This window comes from Falco cherrug, chromosome Z (assembly GCF_023634085.1).
Source record: "Falco cherrug isolate bFalChe1 chromosome Z, bFalChe1.pri, whole genome shotgun sequence".
Classification (NCBI taxonomy): Eukaryota; Metazoa; Chordata; class Aves; order Falconiformes; family Falconidae; genus Falco; species Falco cherrug.
Genome location: NC_073720.1, coordinates 13,764,308 through 13,785,640, shown reverse-complemented (window position 1 = coordinate 13,785,640; position 21,333 = coordinate 13,764,308). Strand labels below are relative to the sequence as shown.

General features: G+C 38.5%; 1 protein-coding gene across 1 annotated transcript in view; it reads left to right on the top strand.

The window, feature by feature from the left end:
- Positions 1–313: 313 nt before the first annotated feature.
- RANBP3L (RAN binding protein 3 like) overlaps positions 314–21,333 on the top strand; it is a gene marked incomplete at its 5' end in the record, with an annotated part of 28,611 nt that continues 7,591 nt past the window's right edge. The window contains 12 exons of the mRNA XM_027811457.2: positions 314–356; positions 948–1,025; positions 2,108–2,182; positions 3,317–3,391; positions 4,016–4,140; positions 4,606–4,706; positions 9,855–9,939; positions 10,837–10,936; positions 11,985–12,115; positions 13,043–13,163; positions 13,764–13,906; positions 17,311–17,503. Of these exons, the coding sequence (XP_027667258.2) occupies positions 314–356; positions 948–1,025; positions 2,108–2,182; positions 3,317–3,391; positions 4,016–4,140; positions 4,606–4,706; positions 9,855–9,939; positions 10,837–10,936; positions 11,985–12,115; positions 13,043–13,163; positions 13,764–13,906; positions 17,311–17,503 (1,270 nt within the window). The remainder of the gene's footprint in view (positions 357–947; positions 1,026–2,107; positions 2,183–3,316; positions 3,392–4,015; positions 4,141–4,605; positions 4,707–9,854; positions 9,940–10,836; positions 10,937–11,984; positions 12,116–13,042; positions 13,164–13,763; positions 13,907–17,310; positions 17,504–21,333) is intronic.

Below are 21,333 nucleotides of genomic sequence, written 5' to 3'. Positions count from 1 at the left end.
TGCTTGCCCAGCCGACATTTGTGTTTGAAAAGAAGGACCCATCCTTTGAAGGTAAAAAGCTTTTTTGTTTACTTCCTATAATTGATAAAAAATGCTGAGAAATGAGGATTCTATAGACAATGATCCTAGCAGTAATAAAGGATTTTAGCCCAGGTTAAGACTTGCAATAAATGGTCTCAAAACAGAATAAGGCAGACTAGAAACTAGAAAAAAAGAATGCTTTTAATGCATATGTGCTGCATTGATTTACTTTGCGTCCTGGTCTAGCAAATGGCTGTTCAATTCTCCTTGACCTTTTCATGCTTATTTTTTTTTCCAGCGGCCTGCAGAACACCCAGTTTGCAAAGCTGAAAATGGTAATAACCACCTTATTGAAACAGTATAACAATATATTGGGTTATTCATAGGTCTAACTGTTGCCTGTGAAAATAATGTTTGGATCCTTACTTAAATCCTTGTTAATCCTTGTAGACTAAGACTATGTCAGTTGTACACACTTACTATGTCCTGATATATATGTCCCAGTCCTACCTCAAGAATTCTTCCATTTTAACTCTCACGTTTACCAGAAAGCCAACTCCAGAAGCCCTGAAAAGTGGCCAAGTATATTCGTCAGCTGTATGAGCTCTTAGCTGCCTTTTTCTATATATTTAGGCTACACTTATCATTCTTAATGTCTTCTGAACCTACGGGCTATGAACTGATTTTAAGTGCTATAAGATTTAGGTTCCCTGGACTTAGTAGAAATAAAGAAGACTCCCTGGGGCTTTATGCCAGGTCTTGACTGAGATTCCAAAGCCTTCTTGCTCTTAGCTACTGCCTTATAGCTGTTCCTGTAAGTCACTCCTAGAATTTATTGTGGTCAGGTTTTAATTTTGTGTCATAACACTGTGCTGAAAACTCTTGCCAGTCTGTCCCTGCAGAACATTATATTTACATCTCTCTAGATTTCATAAGTTGTTTCCGAAAACGTGCAAGATCATCATCTTTTACTTTCCAGAAGTCTGACTCTCAGGCCAACACAGGTATGATGTTTAGCTCCTGTTATGTTTTAATTACTGTAGTACTGTATTCTCGTCTGGTAAAAAAAAAAAGATTTTTTCTGTCTAAGAAATATTTCTGCACTGTGGAAGTGCTGCAAGTCATGAAAATTTAAACATTTATATAAACTTGATGGCAATTTCCAATAAAACCGTTCTTAAGTAAAAATATTTTAATTTTCTATACTTAGATAGTATTACATACAGTAGTGAAAAATCTATATAAATTTCATATCTTTTCCTTGAATTGCTCACAAAGTCATAGGAGGAGGAGGGATGGAAAGGAGTGAGAGTCCCTGGTTTGTGGCAGAAATCAGTGTTCCCTGGGCAACCCCTGAAAATGTAAAGCATTTCCAGAAGGGCCCGTCCTTCCATCCAGCCAACAGCAGACCTGGAAGGCCCTTTAAGAACTGTGTATTTCTTCCATGGGAAATGCACACAAGTCACTGAAGCTACTGTGCAGAAGGACTGATCTGGTTTTTACAGTGTTTATTTAACATACAGATGGGACCAGAAGGTTACTTCTGTATTTAGGTATTAATATGTGCACACTGTATGTTGGTTTATCTAGTCCTGTGATGCACCTAAATGTAGTTAAGAACATTTAAAATAAGTGGTTTGGTTTACTTTGGAAAATATACTGAGCTCATACACAAAAAAATCATAGATATGGTAGAAATTTTAGGGTATGCCTATACCAAAAAAAAAGTAGGGTGCAGGAGGAAGCTTGAGTGGTTGACCTCTCGATTGTCCACACTGCTTAACTGGTAGCTCACTCCCTGGTTCTGTTTTGAACCTCTCCAGCTGGTGGTCTGCAAGGCAGAACTATTACAGGGTGGACTAGCCGTAAACTCTGTGCCTGAGCCAGGCTGTGCCACTTGGCTTCAGAGACCTGTCCGATTCAGCAGCATAGATATAACCTAGCAGTCTACTTCAGAAAGCTGGTAGTTATCAGACAGTAATTTATTCTACTACTAATGAAGGCATGACATCAAGTTGGCTAAGCTTAAAATTAATCTTCTCTCTTTCTCCAAAGAAATGATAATTTCAGTCTCTTATCCTTTCAGATACAGTTCTGGCTCAGAAAAGGGGGAGATCATCTTACTTTACCATCCTTCCTACCTTCCCCCCCTCCCAGCCAGGTAATTAAAAAAACCCAACAAAACCAATTAATATTTATGTAGAAAAGCAGGTATTAGCTGAAATAAAAACGTACGGAAATGCTTTTCCTGCAGGACAGAGCTGGAGTACATTGGACTAGACTGATATTTGAACAGGAGAAAGGAATGTTTTAGGAGGAAGACTGGCAGTTCAACAGAAGAAATGTTTTTTGCGTTTGGTGTTAGGGAATCCCTGCAGTGCTGGGGAGGAATCTGAATAATTTGCAAATAGGCATTTACACTCTGTGGTACAAATTATACTTGAAAAAACAGAATGGAGTTAAATAATTACATGAATTAGTTTACTTGCAATTTAATGGCGATGGTTCCTATAGGAATATAGTTTTCTATCCTAGGAGCCTGTCTTCCACCTAACCAGTAACCCTGGGAGTATTCTCTTACTTACCACTAATGGGAATGATACAGAGGTCTTGAATCCTAGTCTGTCTCTCTTACCAGAGACAGGCCTGTGACAGACATTGGCATAAAGGATTTCTAAGCAATCTTAAGAGAACACAACATTGTTATAGCAACAGGCTACACTCTTTCTGCAATGAAAAAGTAGTGACTGCATGTAGAGTTATCAGTTGTGTCATTTTACAGGAGGTGGTGCATGGTTGCCATCACTTTCTGGCTGATGTTTGGTCTATTTTTTTAGAACAGTGAAAGTGTTAGTAGTGCACTGCCATCATTATACTAAGTTATTAGAGCCTTTTTAGTAGAACAGGGCAGGGTATGTTTATTCCCATGTTCTTGGGTATAATTTACTTATCTTAAAAATTGATAAGGCTGGACCAGATAGCACTGCCAATTCAATGGCTTTGGCAAACCAGCAGCACCTGGTTTTCAAAGCTGAAGAAGGATTATATGAGTTTAAAACATCCATTAATATCCAAAAGACTTCTGCCTCTAACATAGCCAGAAAACCCATGGCGCTTTCTGTGCCATAGTCTACCCACCTGTAAAATGGAGACAGTAACAGTTGTCTCGGAGGCCTTGTTTAGATGGATAGGTTGGAATATTGCTTAGGTACTACCAAAATAGGGAGAGGTTATAGAAACATGAATTAATAATTAGTTTGTTATTACTTATTACTTTAAATTTTGTGTTCTTTAGTGAAGAAGAATAACATATTCATGACCTCAGCTCTTCTTGAAAGAAACCCTGACTTGCTCAAAAGTACGAAAGAAGGTAACTGTCATTGCAATATTTATTCACTGTACTTCCACAAAGAGGTTCTTAACAGATACAGAAGACATAAAAATGACAACTCTTCTCTGTGCTGAGTGGTAGGCTAGGTATCTTTATGAGGTTCATAAATTATTTTTTTGACAGTGTAGATATCCTGTGAGCTCTGTTCTGAGCCTCTACTCTTGACTACTTATTTCCGGAATGGACTGAATATAACTTTGAATAGTGAAATTCCACATTTCTAACTGAATAACTCTGCTTCTGCAGAACTCAAAGAACTCTCTTGGCATCTGCAGATGCAGGATTAAATTTGAAATACCAGAAGACAGATCTAACATAAAGCAGTAAATAAATACAAATACATTTTATAAATATAAATAAGTATATTTATGTATATAATGCATTATTATATTCTATTCTGATAGCATAACAGGGTTGGTGTCACTGCAGAGTTGTGTATTTTAGAACAGATTACAGTTTTTTCAGAATATGTAGCAAGTAAACAACAATAAATGCTACTTAAATATGCTTTGAAGCTTTCCGTTGAAGGGGAAGACGCATAGGTATGAATTGGATGTGAAGAAAAAGTATCTGTTTAAATATTTTGTCTTTGTATTTTGCCAGGATCCTTGTCACAAAGTCAGTTGCAGAATGTCATTAAGCCTGCCATTTTACAACCCCCACAAGCCTTGACCTATCCTGAAAATCCTGTAGTATCTCTAGTGACTAAGAAAGAAGCACGTGTTCAGGTAAAAAGAAAAGTAATTTTACTGGCTAATATATTTTTGGAGCTCAAATTAAAAAACAACAACTCAACAGTGCTGTTTTAAAGCAGTTAATTTATTCCACTGCATGATTTTCAAGAAAGTTCCCAGATCAGTTTCAGTGGAATCAATGAGATCACTGACATGATCTGAACTGTTAAACCCATGCTGACTGTGTTTGAAAAAATATGTCTTCTCTGCAGGCTGTCTCGACTTTGAGCTATCAGGGTTCTGTCGGCAAATCAGCTTGGGAGATCTTTTGCATTTTGTTTATTTAGAGAGTAACATTTTACCATTTTGATTATGGGCGCTGGCTTTGTACACAGCTGGAGGAAGCTCTGCCAACTACCACATTTAAATATACGTCAGTGACTCTGGACTTCTAGCAGGTCTGTTTATAGCTGAAAGTAAGCTTGGTCTAATAAATTAATCTGGTTTTATTATTCCTAGCTATCTGAAGACAGCTCTTATTCCTCAGCTGAGAATTCAGTAAGTTCCAAAATAGTGAGGCCATCTACTACCATGACTCTTTCTAGTTCTAAAACAACACGGTAAGTTTTTATTTAATTTTTGTCTATATTTTGTCACTTGGCCTAAGGCATGCCCTTTTGTCCTACATGTCTAACATGGTACTAAGCCTGTGCTATCTATACCCACACAGTGCTTACTGGCATTTGTGTGTGGTGCCAGGATTTGTGAGTGCTGACATGGACTCCTGCTGGGAATTAATCTCTGTGGGACAGTTTGCTTCTCAGTAGCAACTCCCAAACCAGAAGCTATTTTGGTTAGCCATCATGTATATATATATATATATAAATATGTATATAATATATATATTTATATATATATATAAAATGAAGCTTATATTCATAAGCTTTGGCAGTTCAAGTATGTTAGTTCAAAATATGTCCTGGTTTTGAATGTTTAAAATCATCTTTGTGTTCCTTTGGAGAACTCTCTTCTGATCGCATAGCTGCTGTGTCTTATAAATAGATGCAGAAAAACTCAGGAATTATCAAAATATGTCAGCATATTGGACACAGGAGAAATAAAGAAAACCATACAGGACTGATTTGGAAGACAAGGCGAGTACTTGCAACCAGTGCTTTACTTCCGTGCACATGCCAGAATTCCTGGCATGAACAGCTAGTGGCTGATGATTGTGATCGGGTGGCATCTTTGTGCAGGCATGGGTTGACCAGCATGGACTTCAGAATTTTTGCCTGAGAAAGCTGACTTCCTTGGACTAGGACATTGCCCTATGCCCTTGCCTCTGTATATGACTGAAAGAACTCATACTGGTGCAAAAATGGGCTATTGCCCCTCTGTGAAGATTGGCTCCTGAGAATGTTATGTCTGTGGTTAGCCAGCTTAGTGTCAGCAGGTTATCTTGTGGGTATTAATACTGCTTGCTGATGGTTGATGAGGGTTATTTACCTGGAAGCTGTGAGCATCAGGAATACACCTGAGATCAGCTATGATGAGAGAATGACATTTTAAAATTGCTAGGGCCACAGAAAGCACATTTGTGATGTTGCCTCCTTTCCTGCTCCTACCTAAAACGGGCAGAGAACGTGTTAGCAGCAAAGGAGCCTGTTCCCGTAGTCTTCATGGCTGGATGGGCCACAGATAAAGGTTCCTGCACACAACATTTGGGATGCACAGATGAGGGGGTTCTGAGGAGGTAAGGAATTTTTAGATGCACAGGCAACTTAGATTCTTAATCCTTATCGACGCGATGAGTGTCATTAGAGGGCACATGCTTCATTTTTGGAAGAGCCAGCCTATCCTTTTCTTTCACAATTAATGCTGTGATGATGCCCTGTGAGGACAGCATAGAGCCACACAACATGCTGGATTTTTAGCAGATTCAGAATGATTGTAATACATATATTGGAAAAGCTAAAGGAAGATAGTACTGACTTCAGAATCAGTCAGTGTCGATACTCCAAGTCTATCTACCTTATCTTACCTGTACAATGTCTAGGAAAAGACAGGTGAGTGGCTTTCTCTTGTGAAGTAGATGGACTGAGAAATGCAGTGCAGTGTTCCAGTACTGACAAGTTACAAGACTTAAAAGTGCTTATGATATTTCTTTTCTTTTTAAAAGAGGAATTGCTAATGTGCTTGGAGTATTTTTGTCTCAGTAATTCTGTATATTGCCATTGTGGTAAATGTTGGTTTATTTGGCAAGTTGAAAACTAATTTAAATACAACTAGGTGCTTACTGCTCTTCTGAGATTGCAGGGGGGTGTAAGTGCCATTCTTCCAATCTCTGTTAAATCACTGATGCTTTAAATACTTCAGTAAAATCTTTTTGGCATAGCCGTTTTCTCAGATAACTTAACAATAAGTATTCAAAAAAGCAACTTTATTAAACTCCATAGATACGCTAAGCAGTAGTGAACATTGCAGCCAGATCTGCTCATTGCTAAGAAAATAATTTTTTAGGTTTAGTTTTAATTATCAATCAAAGTCTAACTATTGGCATTTAATTTACAAAATCAAATGCAGAGACATTCAACAGCAGGGATGGCTGCTGCCTGCAAACGTTTGTCTTGCTTTCCTACCTCTTCTTCTGTATGTGATGTAGTTCTGTAGTGAGATGAACGAAAATAATTTGTTAGCCCTCTGTTAGCTGCAGCTGTCCATATCCCAGGAAATAACCAACAGTTCCATTTCCTGAACTGGCTGTAGTAATGAACTGAAGAGGAGAAATCTGCAGTTTCATGATTCTGATTAAAAGCTTGGGAAGGAGATTGTGTGGTAAGGGATAGAAATACAGTGCTGGGAAAACACAGGCTTCTGGTCATCTATTCAGCTTTGCACAATTTCCATTTGCATGGAAAAACTGCAAGGGTTCAAGGCCAGCACTGGAAATGGCAGCCTCTCAGACCCTTCTGGACACTCTGAGAAGGACAGTACCTGGATCTACTCCCTTTCCGTAGTCTCTTCTTCGCAGTATCTTATCCACATTTCTCCTCTCCCTTGCTTCCTTGTTAGTGGTCATTCCCTGAATTCAACACCTCTGTTTTGCATCTCCACAGCAGTGTAATCCCTGACACACTTTGTTCTTGCCCTGCAGCAACATAAGGATGTTGAGGTTTTAGTAAGACTTTAAGGCTGGCACTTCCAGTTAAATGTGTGGAAGAAGGAAGATCCTGCACTGATTACTTTTTCCTTACATTTTGGAAAATAATCAAAATTAATTTCCCACAGTGTTTCTTTAAGACCAGCCTCTAGTTTCTGGGTTTTAGCTCTTCTGGAGTGCTATCCTTACTAAGTTGCTACTAGAGCGACCTAGAAGTAGCAAATGAAATTTCAGGATGGCAATTGATCACAAGTTAGTGAATTTTAGTGGGGAGTTTTCTTAAGGATAAGAAACTCATTAGTCAGGTTCCCTGTTATGGTTTAACCCCAGTTGGTAACTAAGTACGATACAGCTGCTTGCTCACTTCCCCACCATCCAGAGGGATGGGGAGGAGAATCAGGAAGGAAGGTAAATCTTGAGGGTTGAGATAAGAACAATTTAATAATTGAAATAAAATAAAATAAAACCAATAATTACTATGATTATTATTACAAAAAATATAATGAAAAGAAGGGAGACGGGGAGAGAAACAAAATCCAAAGGGAAGGGAGAAAAGAAAACAAGTGATGCACAAAACAGTTGCTCACCACGCACTGACCGATTCCCAGCCAGTCCCTGAGCAAGCCCTGGCCAACTTCACCCGGTTTCTATACTCAGAATGACATCCTATGGCATGGAATATCCCTTCGGCTGGTTTGGGTCACCTGTCCTGGCCGTGCCCCCTCCCAATTTCTTGTGCCCCTCTAGTCTTCTCGCTGGCAGGGCCTGAGAAACTGAAAAGTCCTTCACTTAGTATAAACATCACCCAGCAGCATCTGAAAGCATATTATCAACACTATTCCCACACCAAATCCAAGCCACAGCACTGCACCAGCTACCAAGAAGGAAATGAACCATATCCCAGCTGGAACCAGGATACCTGCTCATAGCCCAGAACATCTATGGAAGGCTTCAAGGCTGAGAAGAGTTTTTCTGATTTCTCTTTATTTGCTTTTAGTCTTAGCAACACATTAAGGATAATATTAAGAAATACTTTTTTCCTGAAGTGTAAAATGCCAGATAGGTTGTACTTGGGAATTCCTTCATCCTATGTAAAGAGGTTTCAGGCACACTGTAGTTGTGAACACAGAAACCTAAGTTTGAGAGGTGATCATCAGGTTCTGGCAAAAACCCCAGCTTAATAACAGGAATGTCTTCTGCATAACTTGTGTGCCATTAAGCCCTCTCACAGGTGGTAAATGATCTGTAAGAGCAGGTAAGTGGTGCTGAAGCATGCAGTTTGTGACAGAACATCAGATCATCTTCCTGCCAAATCATCCTTCTGGAACAGAAAGAGACAAGAACTTGGATGGTTTTGCCTTTCTCAGCAAAAGATCCAGTGACTAAGCTCGACAGAAAGCATGAACAACCTATAAGCCTTTTGTTAAAAAAAAAAAAAAAAACAAAACCAAAAAATCCCTCAAAAACCCCAACAGCAGGAACAACTTCCACACAAAGAAGTTTACAAGAACTTTTCTAGTGACTCTGATAAAAAATGGATCCTGTTAATTTAAAGTGGCTCTGTAATTAGCAGGTCAAATAACAACTCAACTTATATAGGAATATTCCTGAATGTAATCCACAAGTAATATGCTTTTTACAAGTTGTGACTATATTGCTATTTAAATAAATGCATTCACCTTCTTCTCTTAAAACTTCCTGAGAAGGAAGAGGCTAACTGAAAGTAGTTAGACTCAGGGTGGTAGTGGGAAATTTTTCTTTTAAAGTTATCTGTAACACCTGAGACACTAAGAAGGAAAAAGGGGCAGAAGAGAAGGACAAGTGTTGTTTTAATGTAGCTTTTGCCAAACCCAGTCATGCTCCAGATCCTAAATGTAAAGTGATTTATCTACTGTATGAAATTTTCTGCCAAATCTATGTGCCTAAAGTACAGTTGGTCACCACTAAAGGATTGCAAGTATTTAGTTTTCTTAACTTCTCATTTTAAGTACATTTGTGGAAAGGGTCATTGAAAAATGGAAACAATATCTTTCTTTCCTGTTCTAGTTATACCTCATCCTATGCCATCTGCTTTCATACCTTTACATTTGCAGTATTTATGTCAACTGAAGGCATGTGCTTTAGAATACACTGCCCCTCTGCCTTTCCCAGATGTTAGGTGGATGGCCAAGGAGCGCCTGTGAGGCACTGGGGAGTACGTTATCCTGAGGGGTACCAGAACTGCACCAACGTGAAGGGATAAGTGTTAACTGTTGATTGTCTTTTGGTGGAGCAAAAGGAAACGGAAACAAACGTAACTCATTACAGTTTCTAGAGTAAGACAATTCCTTGAGGAGGAGGAGGAGGTTGTTTTGCTTCTTGTTCTTTGCTTCTAAGGAACATCCTCAATAATCTTCATGATACACAGTGTGATACTCTCTGTTCCTTTTGTGAAATGTTGAGAATATTCTCAGATTCTTTTGAAGAATTTGTCTGGTTACTTGAGTGGTCATTTTTTGTTTGTCTTTAAGGTAAGGTAAGTGGTAAAGTAAATGCATGAACTTATTTATTTCTCTACAAAATTCTAAATAGTCCTAAATCATACTGTTATGCTATTTTGTTCCCACAGAATTCAGTTGTTTGAGGACAGAGGCGTACAAAACAGCAGCAATTCTGATTTTGTGTTTGGAGAAAACATGGTTGAGAGAGTTTTGGTAAGATCCATAAAAGCTGGCAGACTTTTTGTCAAGGATAATGATAAGTACAGTATTTTTCAGATATTGATTCTTTTTATCTCCTCCTGTGCTTTTAAAGATGTGAGTAAGTACGATTCTAATGACCGTCGGGGACAAAATACCTAAATATTTGCTGTTGGAGGGGTGGGCATCCCTATCTTCCCTGTCCAGTATGCATTTCTCTTTTGCTCGTTTTTTGACTGCAAGCTGTCAGACCTTAGTGGATCAAGTCCTGAAGGAAACTCACACAAAAAGGTGGTTCCCAGGCTGAGGACTGCACCATTTAAAGTGGAATTGAAATTCAGTTTTCAGTAGAAATAGAATGGAAACAGTAAGTGTATTTGCCAGCCAAAAAGCTTGGCAACCATAGGTCTGGGTTCTGACTTCTGACTGGGATTTAGTTGCAAGGTAGGAGCTGAGTGACTAAGCATTGTCAGGAGCCAGAAGCATTTATTTCTACATGCCTGAGAAACTTCATCTCCAAAAACTGAATGTCATGTAAATTTTTAATTCCTCTGGGGTTAAGTTTGTGGTGTTTGGGAGTTTTAAGCTATTCTTCTGGGGCTTAAGTGCTTCAGCTGGAAATTAGCTGGTAATTAAACAGCTAAGTCCTTCAGTGGATTTAAATCCTAGGGCAGGATCCAAAGAAAGAAGCCATTTTTTTTGGTGGAAGAATGATATACTGATTTTATGATAATAAAATCACTTCCACTAGAGACTGAAATTGTATCATCTGGGCCAGTTTTTACTGCAAGATACTACAATTGCTAAGCTTGAGCCTAGCATGCATTAAATGATTCAATGTTCTGTTTGATACGAGTAACATAGCCCTTTTATTTAAATAGGAATTTTTATTTCCCCTGGTTTTTTTTCTAGAGTCCTGAGAAGCATCCCAAGCCGTGTAATGAAGCTGATTCATACAAAGGAGAAATAACACCCATGTACATAGAATCTTTTCCTGTCAGTCCACAAACAAGTAAGCATACTCAGCAGACGAGTGCAGTTAGCTTTATTATTATGTTTCACTGTATTTTAGAGTATGTCAAATCAGTGGTGGTCAATAATTTTCATCTATTCTCAAGTTATCCAGTCACTAGTACGCTTGCAGTATGTGCCAAAATCTGTGTTCAGAAAGCAGCTACAGTTTGGTTTATGACATTTGAACTGAACTAACTTCAGAACGAATAATCTGAGTTACTCAGGAAAAAATATGAGTTTTACAAATTATTATTGTTTACTATTTGGAAAAAAAATGCAGTGAACTTTGTGAATGCCTTTTGGAATGCATTTTTGAACTACAGTTTTAAGCTGTCTGCTGCTTGCATTTTGTGACTGCTCATATAAATTACTTTGCCATATTTGTATCCTAACTGTGGGACTGAAACTTCTATACAGACAGATTTCAGGGGTTGTTTGGTGTGAGCTTTTCTAGTCGGCAAGCCATGTAAATCGAGGCTGTGAGGGGATACCAAGTAGGCTCCTATCCTGAGCCATCTTGCCAAATTGTGCACCAGTCTGTACTAATGGATGTGTTGGATCCTCTTACTTTGTGTGAACAGTCTTACAAGTAAAAAAAATATTAAAACCCATGGAAAACCCATGCAGATGATGCAACTATACAAACTTTTGTAACAGTGGTTTTCTTTCAAGTCTTGTCCTTTCATGTTCCAGTTCAATATTCTTTGTATATGTATTACTGTTCTGAATATCGGGACGTGTGTCCATTATTTATTAATCTGCAGAGCAGTATGACAGCCCAGTTTCATTTGAAAAATCAACTTTAATTATTTAGGGCTTGTTTCTGCAAGTTGTCCGTTGGGGCAAAGCTCTGCAACTGCAGAGAGCCCTGTTCAATTCAAAATGATCCTAAACAGGTGAGACATTTTGCAATATATGTAGTAATAATATCAGACATCACAGGTCTAAAGTCACAGGCCTTCCTATGTGCTAGTTTTGTTGTCCTGAAAATATTCCCTGTACAGAAAGGATTTCCTTTATGGTTTGTTTGTTTGTTTTCCCTACAGGAACAGCTTTGTTGGGAAATGCAACACTAACTGAATCAGCAGCTGCTTGCATTTCCAAGCCAGTGGAGAAAATGCTGTTAGATAAAGTTGAAGTTGTAACTGGAGAAGAAGCAGAACACAATGTATTACAGGTGTGTATTCCATAAAGCCTTGATGATGAGCAGTTTTGCTGTTGAAAAGAACATCTAGTTGTATTACAGATTGCAGCAATCTGAAAATAACTTCAGTTTATATTTTACATTTTTGCTTTTTTAAGATATGCCTCTGGTAACCCATTTTCTGTAGGGTGGTATTTTCTTTTTTATATTGTATTTGTTCATTTTGTAGTCCCTTCCAGTAAGTGCTTCAGAATGTCATTCTACAGTTGTATTTTATAGGCATCTACACAGTATACCAGCAGTAACTAAACTTCAAAATTGGAAGTGATTTGAGTAAAGACTTTTTAAAGACAAAATTTTTTTGGGGAAAAAAAGCGATGTGTTGTCAAATAATTAGTTTTATCGTTCATGTAAGATATCAATTATCTTTCTGGCCTGGCAGGATGTATCTTGCCATTCTTCATCTTCAAAATGTTATTATAGCAGTGCTGTATATGATTTAAAAAATCTTAACATTGAAAGTTACATTATTTTATCCTTGATTAAATCTTCTGTCTTGTCAGAACATGGAATTTTTACTCTCTTTGGAGTAGTACTCGCCTAGTAGTGGTATCCTGGCTTGTACAAGGTTTCTGAAGCGTGAAGGCATAAGACTGTAGAACACTTGCAACAAATTCAGCTGTGTTAGTGGGTATCACAGATGGAGAGTTAATGAAGATGAAATAATTGGAAAAGTAAACGGGGATTATGCTGAATGTTTTCTATGACCAGCAGAAAATTTAGAACAGAACTGGGAGCCATTTCATTTTAAGTAATAATGGTGATATATCTAAGTATCTATCTTTATATACATGCATACGGATGTATTAAAAGCCATTATCCAAATTTTAAAACCATAAAGTTTTAGAACCAATAAAATTAATATTGGCTGGCAATTTCCATCATGTATTTCTCTTTCAGATCAACTGTAAGCTGTTTGTATTTAATAAGCTTTCGTTAACCTGGATTGAAAGAGGCATAGGATCCCTGAGGCTTAATGACACTTCTAGCAATAAAGATGGAATGTTGCAGTCAAGGCTAAGTAAGAATTAAATAACAAAGTAACACATACACAAAACACTAAATGACTTGCACAATTGCTGGCCAGAATAAGTTTATTTCAGTACATTTTAAACCGAGTAGCTTGTTTTGTTTCAGTCAAGTTGCTGAAAATGTTTTAAACATTGCCTGATAAAGTTAGCTCTACTACAGACCGAGGCACTGGGCATTTTTCACTCAGTTTGTACGCTCACGCTTGGATATGTTGTTAGGTTCTGTGTATTTCTACTGCAGTGTATCTTTAGCTCAATCACCAGTCTGACAGCTTGCTCTTTGTTGATTCTGCTTTACTGGGAGCAGTGTTTCAAGCCACTTCTGGAATGTTGTTTTTACTGGGCTGTCAACTTTTGTGCTGCATTACACAATTTCAGGAGATTATTTGCTTTGTATGCCAGGTGTATTGAAAGAAATGAATATATTTGAATACTTAAAAAAAAATAAATATCTCACCATGTCAGGTTTTAGACCAAATTTAAAAGAGTAATTCATAAAAATATTAGCTGTATGTAAGTAGTTGAGAAAACTGTTGCAGTAAAAATGAAGATGGTTCCAACAACTTTTCATATAAACCTTCTTATTTCAGTTATGCGAAATCAAGGCAGCTTGAGACTGATTCTCAACACCCGACTCTGGGAACAAATGCTTATAAAAAGAGCAAACAGAAAGAACCTGTGCTTCACTGCAACAGACCAAGAGGACCACTCTGTTCAAGTATTTCTGATTCAGGTAAGCAAGAGAGAAAAACCCCATGCATTTCATCTAGGATTCTGAAGACTTGCTGAGGCTTTGGTGTTAGCAAATGGCCTTTTATGCTCTGTCAGTCTATGCTTAGCTTAGCTGTTACATGGCTTTTATTATGAAATGAGTTAGAAGTGCTGTTCCTTAGTAATTTTTTTTTAAAAAAGGTGGAAGATGGGATATGGCCTTTGGACAGACATTTCCAGACTCTGATTCATGTACCACTGATGGAATGGGTATAATTCCAGTCATATGCAGCAATTACCCTTTCTTACAGAAGCAACACTAAGAATTTCTACACAGGTAGTTACATATTTTTGAAGTTACTTTGGTACAAGGCAGCAGCTTTTTTGCCTTGGTTCTTGACACGTTGTTTGAAATAATCCATCCAGAGTAGGACCTCCATCTCTCACCTGAGGAGGACACAGATTTTTTGATGTCACCTTACGTAAGACTTGGGAATCCTGGTTTTCTCTAGCAAAAGCTGCTCAGTTGAGGATGGAAATGTAATGGATTTATTTGCAAATAAACAGCACATATGTCTCAGACTGGGGAGTGACAGCATCCACGTGAGTTTGAGGATGTCTGCAGTTTCCCCAGTAGACCTTTCTGGGAAGGGTTCAGACGCCTGGGCAAGAAAAATAAATCACCACTTCCAAAAGATGTCGCATGCCATACACAAGCAAAGCATCATGCACCATATATGCAAGCACTGCAAGTTTATCACTTCCAAACTGTGACTGACTTAGTTATGGCTGTGCTGCACAGCTGGTCTGCATGTGAGAATTAGAAAAGTTGTAGATTTCCAAATGTGCCGCACAGTTCTTCTCATGTATATTGATGTAAACATTCTGTTCTGGCACTTCTGGACAGTAAAAAAATAGACATGTTTTAGGAGACCAAGACATATGACAGCTGTATGTGTGTGGCAAGGGTTGCAGGAGGCTGCATTTACAGTCGTCACTGAGGTGGTTGGTATCCAGCCAAACTAGCACCGAGACTCTTGAGCGTGGTCAATGCGTGAGATACCCAGCAGGCATGACCTGAGCCTCGGCATGTAATCCAGGCTGGTCTAGAAGTCAGTAGAGGCGACTCCTCCAAGGCACCAACAAACATTTTTAACTGCCATTTAAATTTGTTTTTCCCATGTCAGATGAATGAATGATTGATACATTTGGTTCAGGGATGTTATCCAAAGGGCTCTTCATGAGTGAGGGAGAAGTCTCACATGATGCTGACTACAAAGCAGGCAGCTCACAAGACAACTTCGGTTGATCCTGTAGTACTCACCCAGGTCTGGGCAGAGGGGTGACCCTGCCCCCTTCCCTCATGCTTGTTTCTTCCTCCTCGCTTTTGGTGGCATTGGAATTTGTACAGCTATGAGTGAGGCAGATCAGAGAACTGGTCTAGGTGGGTTTGGTTTTGCTCGGTTAGTTTTTTAGCTTGATTTTATTCACCCTGTGATCACCCTAATGGTGGTACTGGCACAATGGGGAGGGTAGAAATGAAGAGTTGGAGGATGCTTGGAGGTGAGTCCACCGCTCTTGGCAGAAGCCAGAGTCCATATTAGATTAAAGTGACAGAGGAACTCTGGCTTTTGAATGAATGAGTAGAAAGCTACGAATAGAAATGATCAGACTGAACAGCTACCTTTTTCGTATCTATGACCCTTCGTTCCCTGAAAAGGTGTGTTATCTTGAGAGCTCAGATTTGTCCACTGAGAGTTGCATTTGCAGTTGAGACACCTAAAAACTCTGAATTTCCTTCTTCTTTGCCTGGCTGTAGGGAGAGAATTGTTTGCTCTGTGAGTCTGGGTAGCACAGAATGCTGACCTGCTGCTGCTTCCCAATTCACAGAGCTTTTCTGCCTGTACACACTGACACACATCATTCCAATCCAACAAAACGTATTTCTTCCTGTTGTCAGGTGATACAGATAGAAATTAGTCCACATGATGCAGAAGTGGAGAACTGGGCTACAGAAGACCGTATGCATTCAGTTACCCTCCGGCAGATGATCTGCTTCATAAAGTCTTGTGTAACCACACCAAGCTCTGCGGTTTATGTGTATGAAATAAACATAAACAGCTTGTTAGCCTCATACAGCTGGGACATGATTGCTGCTTTTACAGTCAGGTGTCTTCTGGTGGACTTAAGAGTTGATAAGGACTTGCCAGTGCTAGATTAAGGGTTGGACTCAATGATATTAAAAGTCTTTTCCAACCTCAATGGTTCTATGATTCTGTAAGAACCTAAGAAATCCTCTACTGGCACTTCTGACAGTGCCCAAAGGCAGCGCCTTTGGGAAGCACGGGCAAGCATGGCCACTTGGTACCGTCTGTTCACCTCATTGACCCCCAGCGTTCACCAGTGTTGTATTAGGGATGTGAGAGCATGCACCCCCACTCACTTCCTTTGCTGTCTATTTTATGGAAGTATTTTTGTAATTCTTTTTTTAAAAAACTTTTATTACTGTATTTTTGGCCTGTTGTTTTTAGTCTGTCTCCACTCTCTTCCAAGACAGCAAATTCTAGTTGTTTTTACTCACTCTGTGAAGAAGCACTTTCTTTCACACCGATCCTTTACTGCTTTAAGCGTACCCTAGTGCATTCATTTTGTGGTCTGATGAACAGCTGTACCATATTCAGTTTATCCATCAGTTATACTTTCGAAAACCTTAGTTACATCCCCCTTCTCATCCTTTTCAGACTGAAAAATCTCAACTATTCATAAGGAGCTGCACCACACCATTGATCAGTTTTGGTGCCCTTCTCTTTACCTTCTTTAATTGTACTATATCCTTGAGAAGCAATGACCAGAGTGGAACACAGTACTTAGGACATGGCTGCTTGAAGTTTTTATGTACTGGCAAAATGCTGCCTTGCCTAGTTCTCAATACCCTTCTTGATGATGCTCATCTGCTGTTCAACAGTAGCAGTGGCATTTATGGTATCTTTAAAATTTATAATCACAACCATTTTTTTTTTGTTAGGCTTAAAAATTCTTACTTATTCTGTAAACCAAAATGAAATACATCTATTAATGTTTCAGATACCTCCAGAATCATATTCCAGAATTGTCTCGAATATCAAGTACTCAGTACAAACTGAGCCGTCCTTCAGGGGAAATAATAATTTTTAAGCTTATGTTTCTTGTAACTATAAAGAAGATAATCAACAACTATATTATAAAACTCAGGCCACCTAAGAAAACTTAATATTATTTGTATTTAAATTTATTTTCTGAAATGAATGATTAAGTATGAACCTTAAATGGATTGTTTCTTAAAAAGAAAAGGACAAAACCCAGCTCATTACTTCTCAGTCAGCTTCTCTGTGAAAAACACAAATTTTTCTTGATTAGTTTGGACTGTATGCATTTTATGTTCTGCAGGCAAGCTCGAAAGACACTGGATACCTGTATGCAGCAATACATCACCGTCTTGTGGCATTGCGAAGCTTTGCTGAGCAAGATCCATGCGCTAATCAAGTAGACACAGAGACAGAAATAGCTTTTCAGCCATTAAACTGTGATAGTGATGATGAAGATGACGTAAAAATAACTCAAATGAACAGCAGTGGATCTGGTAAGCCAAAATTTTCCTGGGAATGCTGTAATCCTTTCAGGGTATTTTCTTGTAAGCAGTGAAATTGCACTTTTTTTTTCATGCTGATCATAACTTTAATCTATTACAAATATCCTTTTCCAGGTAGAAGAGGGCAATTCCTTTTAATATTTTGACTTACTATTGTTAAAATGCAAGGTTTTGCCAGATCAAGTATCCACATATCTTTATAGTAGTGGAATACTCTTTTGACAAAAGGCTGAGGGTTAAGATATTTTAATATTGTCGAGCTTTACATAAAGGTTTACTCGTTATATTTCAGTAGAAATGACTAGAGGTACTGAGATACTAATTGTTCCTTGAGTAAGTACAAGCTGAGTTCATTCACATCAGTGATTAGGTAGTTACATATAGCTTAAAGCATAAAGTGGTTACTAAGGTATTTATTGCAGTGGTTAACTTCATTTAAAACACTTTATTCTTGATCAGCTGTAACAACTACCTCACTAGGAAATTTGTAGGTCAAGATTTATACACCAGTTTTGCCAGCTTTCTTCAACATAACAAAAATTTAGGCTCCTCAAAGGAAAGAATGCAACTAAAAAAAAGACAAAAGGGGTAAATACAGCTCACAACAAAGTCAACATTTGCAGAAAGCAAGACAGAAACAGTGTCAGAATTAGAAGCTTTTCTCTCTTAGCAAAACACACATTTGCTTAGCACATTTCTGGGGCAAATTCACTTGCCTGTGCCAAACTGCTACAGTGGATAGAGGACCTGCCACTTTTCTAATAGGACTACAGCAGGCACGTTTGAGTTGTTGCTCATAGCATTATTTTCCCTCTGCCACCAAGTAACATCCTGCCCTCATATTATAAACTCTTCCTTTTAACAACTATTCAACAAGAATAAACTAATGCATGAGTTAGAGCTATAAGTGACTGTTTCCCTAAGGAAACAAGTCTCCTCTCCCCTTTAAGCAAATATATTGCAGTTTACATTGCTTGTTCCTATTCTTAAGTACATTTCAGTCGCATTCAGTGCTCTAAACAAAGCATGATGCTCTTGTAGAACATTTTCTCACAATACCTTTTTTTCTCTTTAGGAAATGGGAAAATTGTTCGCTCTGAGAACTCCCCAGATTGCTCCCAGATAATCAAGCATTCCTCCTGTAATTCCTAAATAGTCTCTACTGACTATACAAAGAGTTTCTGGTAACTTGAAAACTCTGGATGGAGCTTGATTCCTTTCCAGAATTATTGATGATAAGAACTCTTTGTTCTTTTAGGGAAAACAAAAAGGAGGGGAAAGGGAATGTCAAAGCAGCGTAGGAGCACAGATTTACAAGTTAAATATTTATTTTGATTTGCACAGACTTCTGATACAAATATTCAGATGGCAGCCAGCAAACAGATTCTGAGATATGACAGTGTCAGATGCTGTTTCTTCTTGACCTTTTAGTTTAAGCATCCGTCCTTCATTTATGTCCAGCTACTGACAGAAGTTCTAAGAATCCCTTTCAGGTGCTTTTTTTGATGACTTCTGGTGTTTCCTGCTTATCTTAATCTCCTCTATTATTCTCAGAGGCATGAGGTTTTAATTTTGCATACATTTCAGTTACCGGTATCCAAATCCCATTTTACCTGCAGACATTCACGTCTTAGACACGCCTGTCCCTGAAACTCGCATTTCCAAAACAGGAAGAAAAATATACCTCATGGGTTTTGAACAGGGTGAGCTCAGTTTTAAATATCAGCCTAGAAATGTCCATTTGGACACAAGAGAGCAGATCCTGCATATTTAAAAGCATTTGTTTAAATCTTTCATTTTCATGCTTTCACTTTCATTGAAGGATGTGCATAAGTCATCTCCTTTCACTGATGTAATTCAGTTTCAGAGATTACCTCTCATTAAGACCACATAAATGTTAAGAAGTGTAAGTTCTCAGTGACTGTTTTATTACAAGAAAGACAATTAGAAAGGTATACTTTCTGCATTTTATTGCATTCCATTCTACCTGGTTTTTCTTAAAAAATTATAGTTGTCTCTTAACATAAGCAATTTCCTCCTTGTTAAATAGAACTAACACAACTCCCTAGATTATGCTATATGTTTCATGACACTGTAAAAGACATGAAAAAAATAGGCAAGAATTATCTTTAGTGCTACAGACTGAAGGAAGTAAATATGATACACATAATAAGTAACATGTTATGAACATTAAAGTGATTCTACATGTTTGCAAGACATTTTTGTAAGAATTTTTCAGACGCAGTTCTTCACTGTAACATCCACAGGATGTCAATACTGCACAAAGACAGTGTATAAAGTAGCAGAGATATTTCTACCATTTTACAAATTCCGTATAGAAATTTATTCCAGTATTATTAAAATTTTTAATTGAATTGCTTTACTTTCAACTAGAGAGACTAATTTCATCATCAAGTCCATAACAAGTAAGTTGCTATACATGATATTTTTTTCAGAGCATATTTCACCAGTTACAGTTGAGATATTTTTAACAACAAATTGTTCTGTAAATCTAAGTGGAGAGAAATAGAACAATTAATCTTTAAACAAATTTTGGGAGTAGATGGCATCAATAACTCTCTGGGAGGTATTTATCTTTTCCCACAGACTACCAAGTGAGCTGAGGAGATTAATTTAGACTAAACAGAAAACTTGTAGGCTGACCAACGGTAAGGAAATCTCTTCCATTTCTTTCATTGCTAACTCATTTCTTAAGTATTTTAACTGTTTGCTGCCAGGTGTATTGATTACACATATGAAACATTTTTTCACTAAATAGTTTAATGAACCAAACCATGAAAAGTGCTGCTATGACAATGTGTGAATGATTAGAACAAGAGTGCTCCTTTCTGAAGGAAATGCTACTGCTCTCAGTTACATGACTCTCCCCTTTTGTTTTCCCTCTCCTTGGACTTATAAACCTTACATTCTTGGCTGTGTGGGATAATCACCCGAAGCCAGTGTCAGGTTCCACTGTCCCACAGAGAGAGGGAGGAGTTACTTAGATTTGCTGATTCCCCTGGTTGGATTAAGATGAAAGGACACCAAAGGTCCACAAACACAAGGTCTTTATTCTGGGCTCACACAATGAAGTGGCAATAATAACATTTGGCAAGCCTTGTAGGGAGGAGGGGGTGTGTGAGGGAAATCAAGTAAAAGAAGGGGACAGAGAGAGCGCACACAAAGCAGAGGGAATTCACCAATCCTGGATCCAGCATTGGTCTGGCCAGCAGGGTGTCTGGTGCAGAGTCCCCAGAACCTTTGGAGAGTTCCCCTTTATATATGGTCTTTCCCCCCCCACACGCCCCAACATGCCTTCTCTGCTTTTTGTGCAAATTAGCTTGCATATGTAGATTTGGTTTCCAGAACATTTGCCTTTTGAGGAAGGGGCTTCATGAGTCGGGGGTACACCCTCCCCTACCTCTGCACAGTGACCAACAGTCAGGCAGGCCTCTACCCACCTGCATTTCAGTTTATCCTTAGAGTGTTGCCATATCCTCAAGTGGACTGGCTGGGTTGTCTCGATCTCTGCAGTTGCCTCACTGTTTGAGACAAACTTCTCAGCACAAACTTCTCAGTTCTTTTTGGGTACTACAGCCAGGCATATAGAACAGCCCAGTAGTGGAGGATGGTCTCCTGGTAGGCAACAAGTTGTACCTGACCCCTGTGGATAAAGAGGACCGAGCACCTGCACCCCATAGGTCTGTGTCTGGGGTGTGTTCTGCAATGAGTAACAACATCAAACTGTTGCCAGTACCTCCTCCTGCTTTGATAATAGATCTCAGCCATCAGTTTGGGGCTTTCCCGTATGTTGGCAGCCC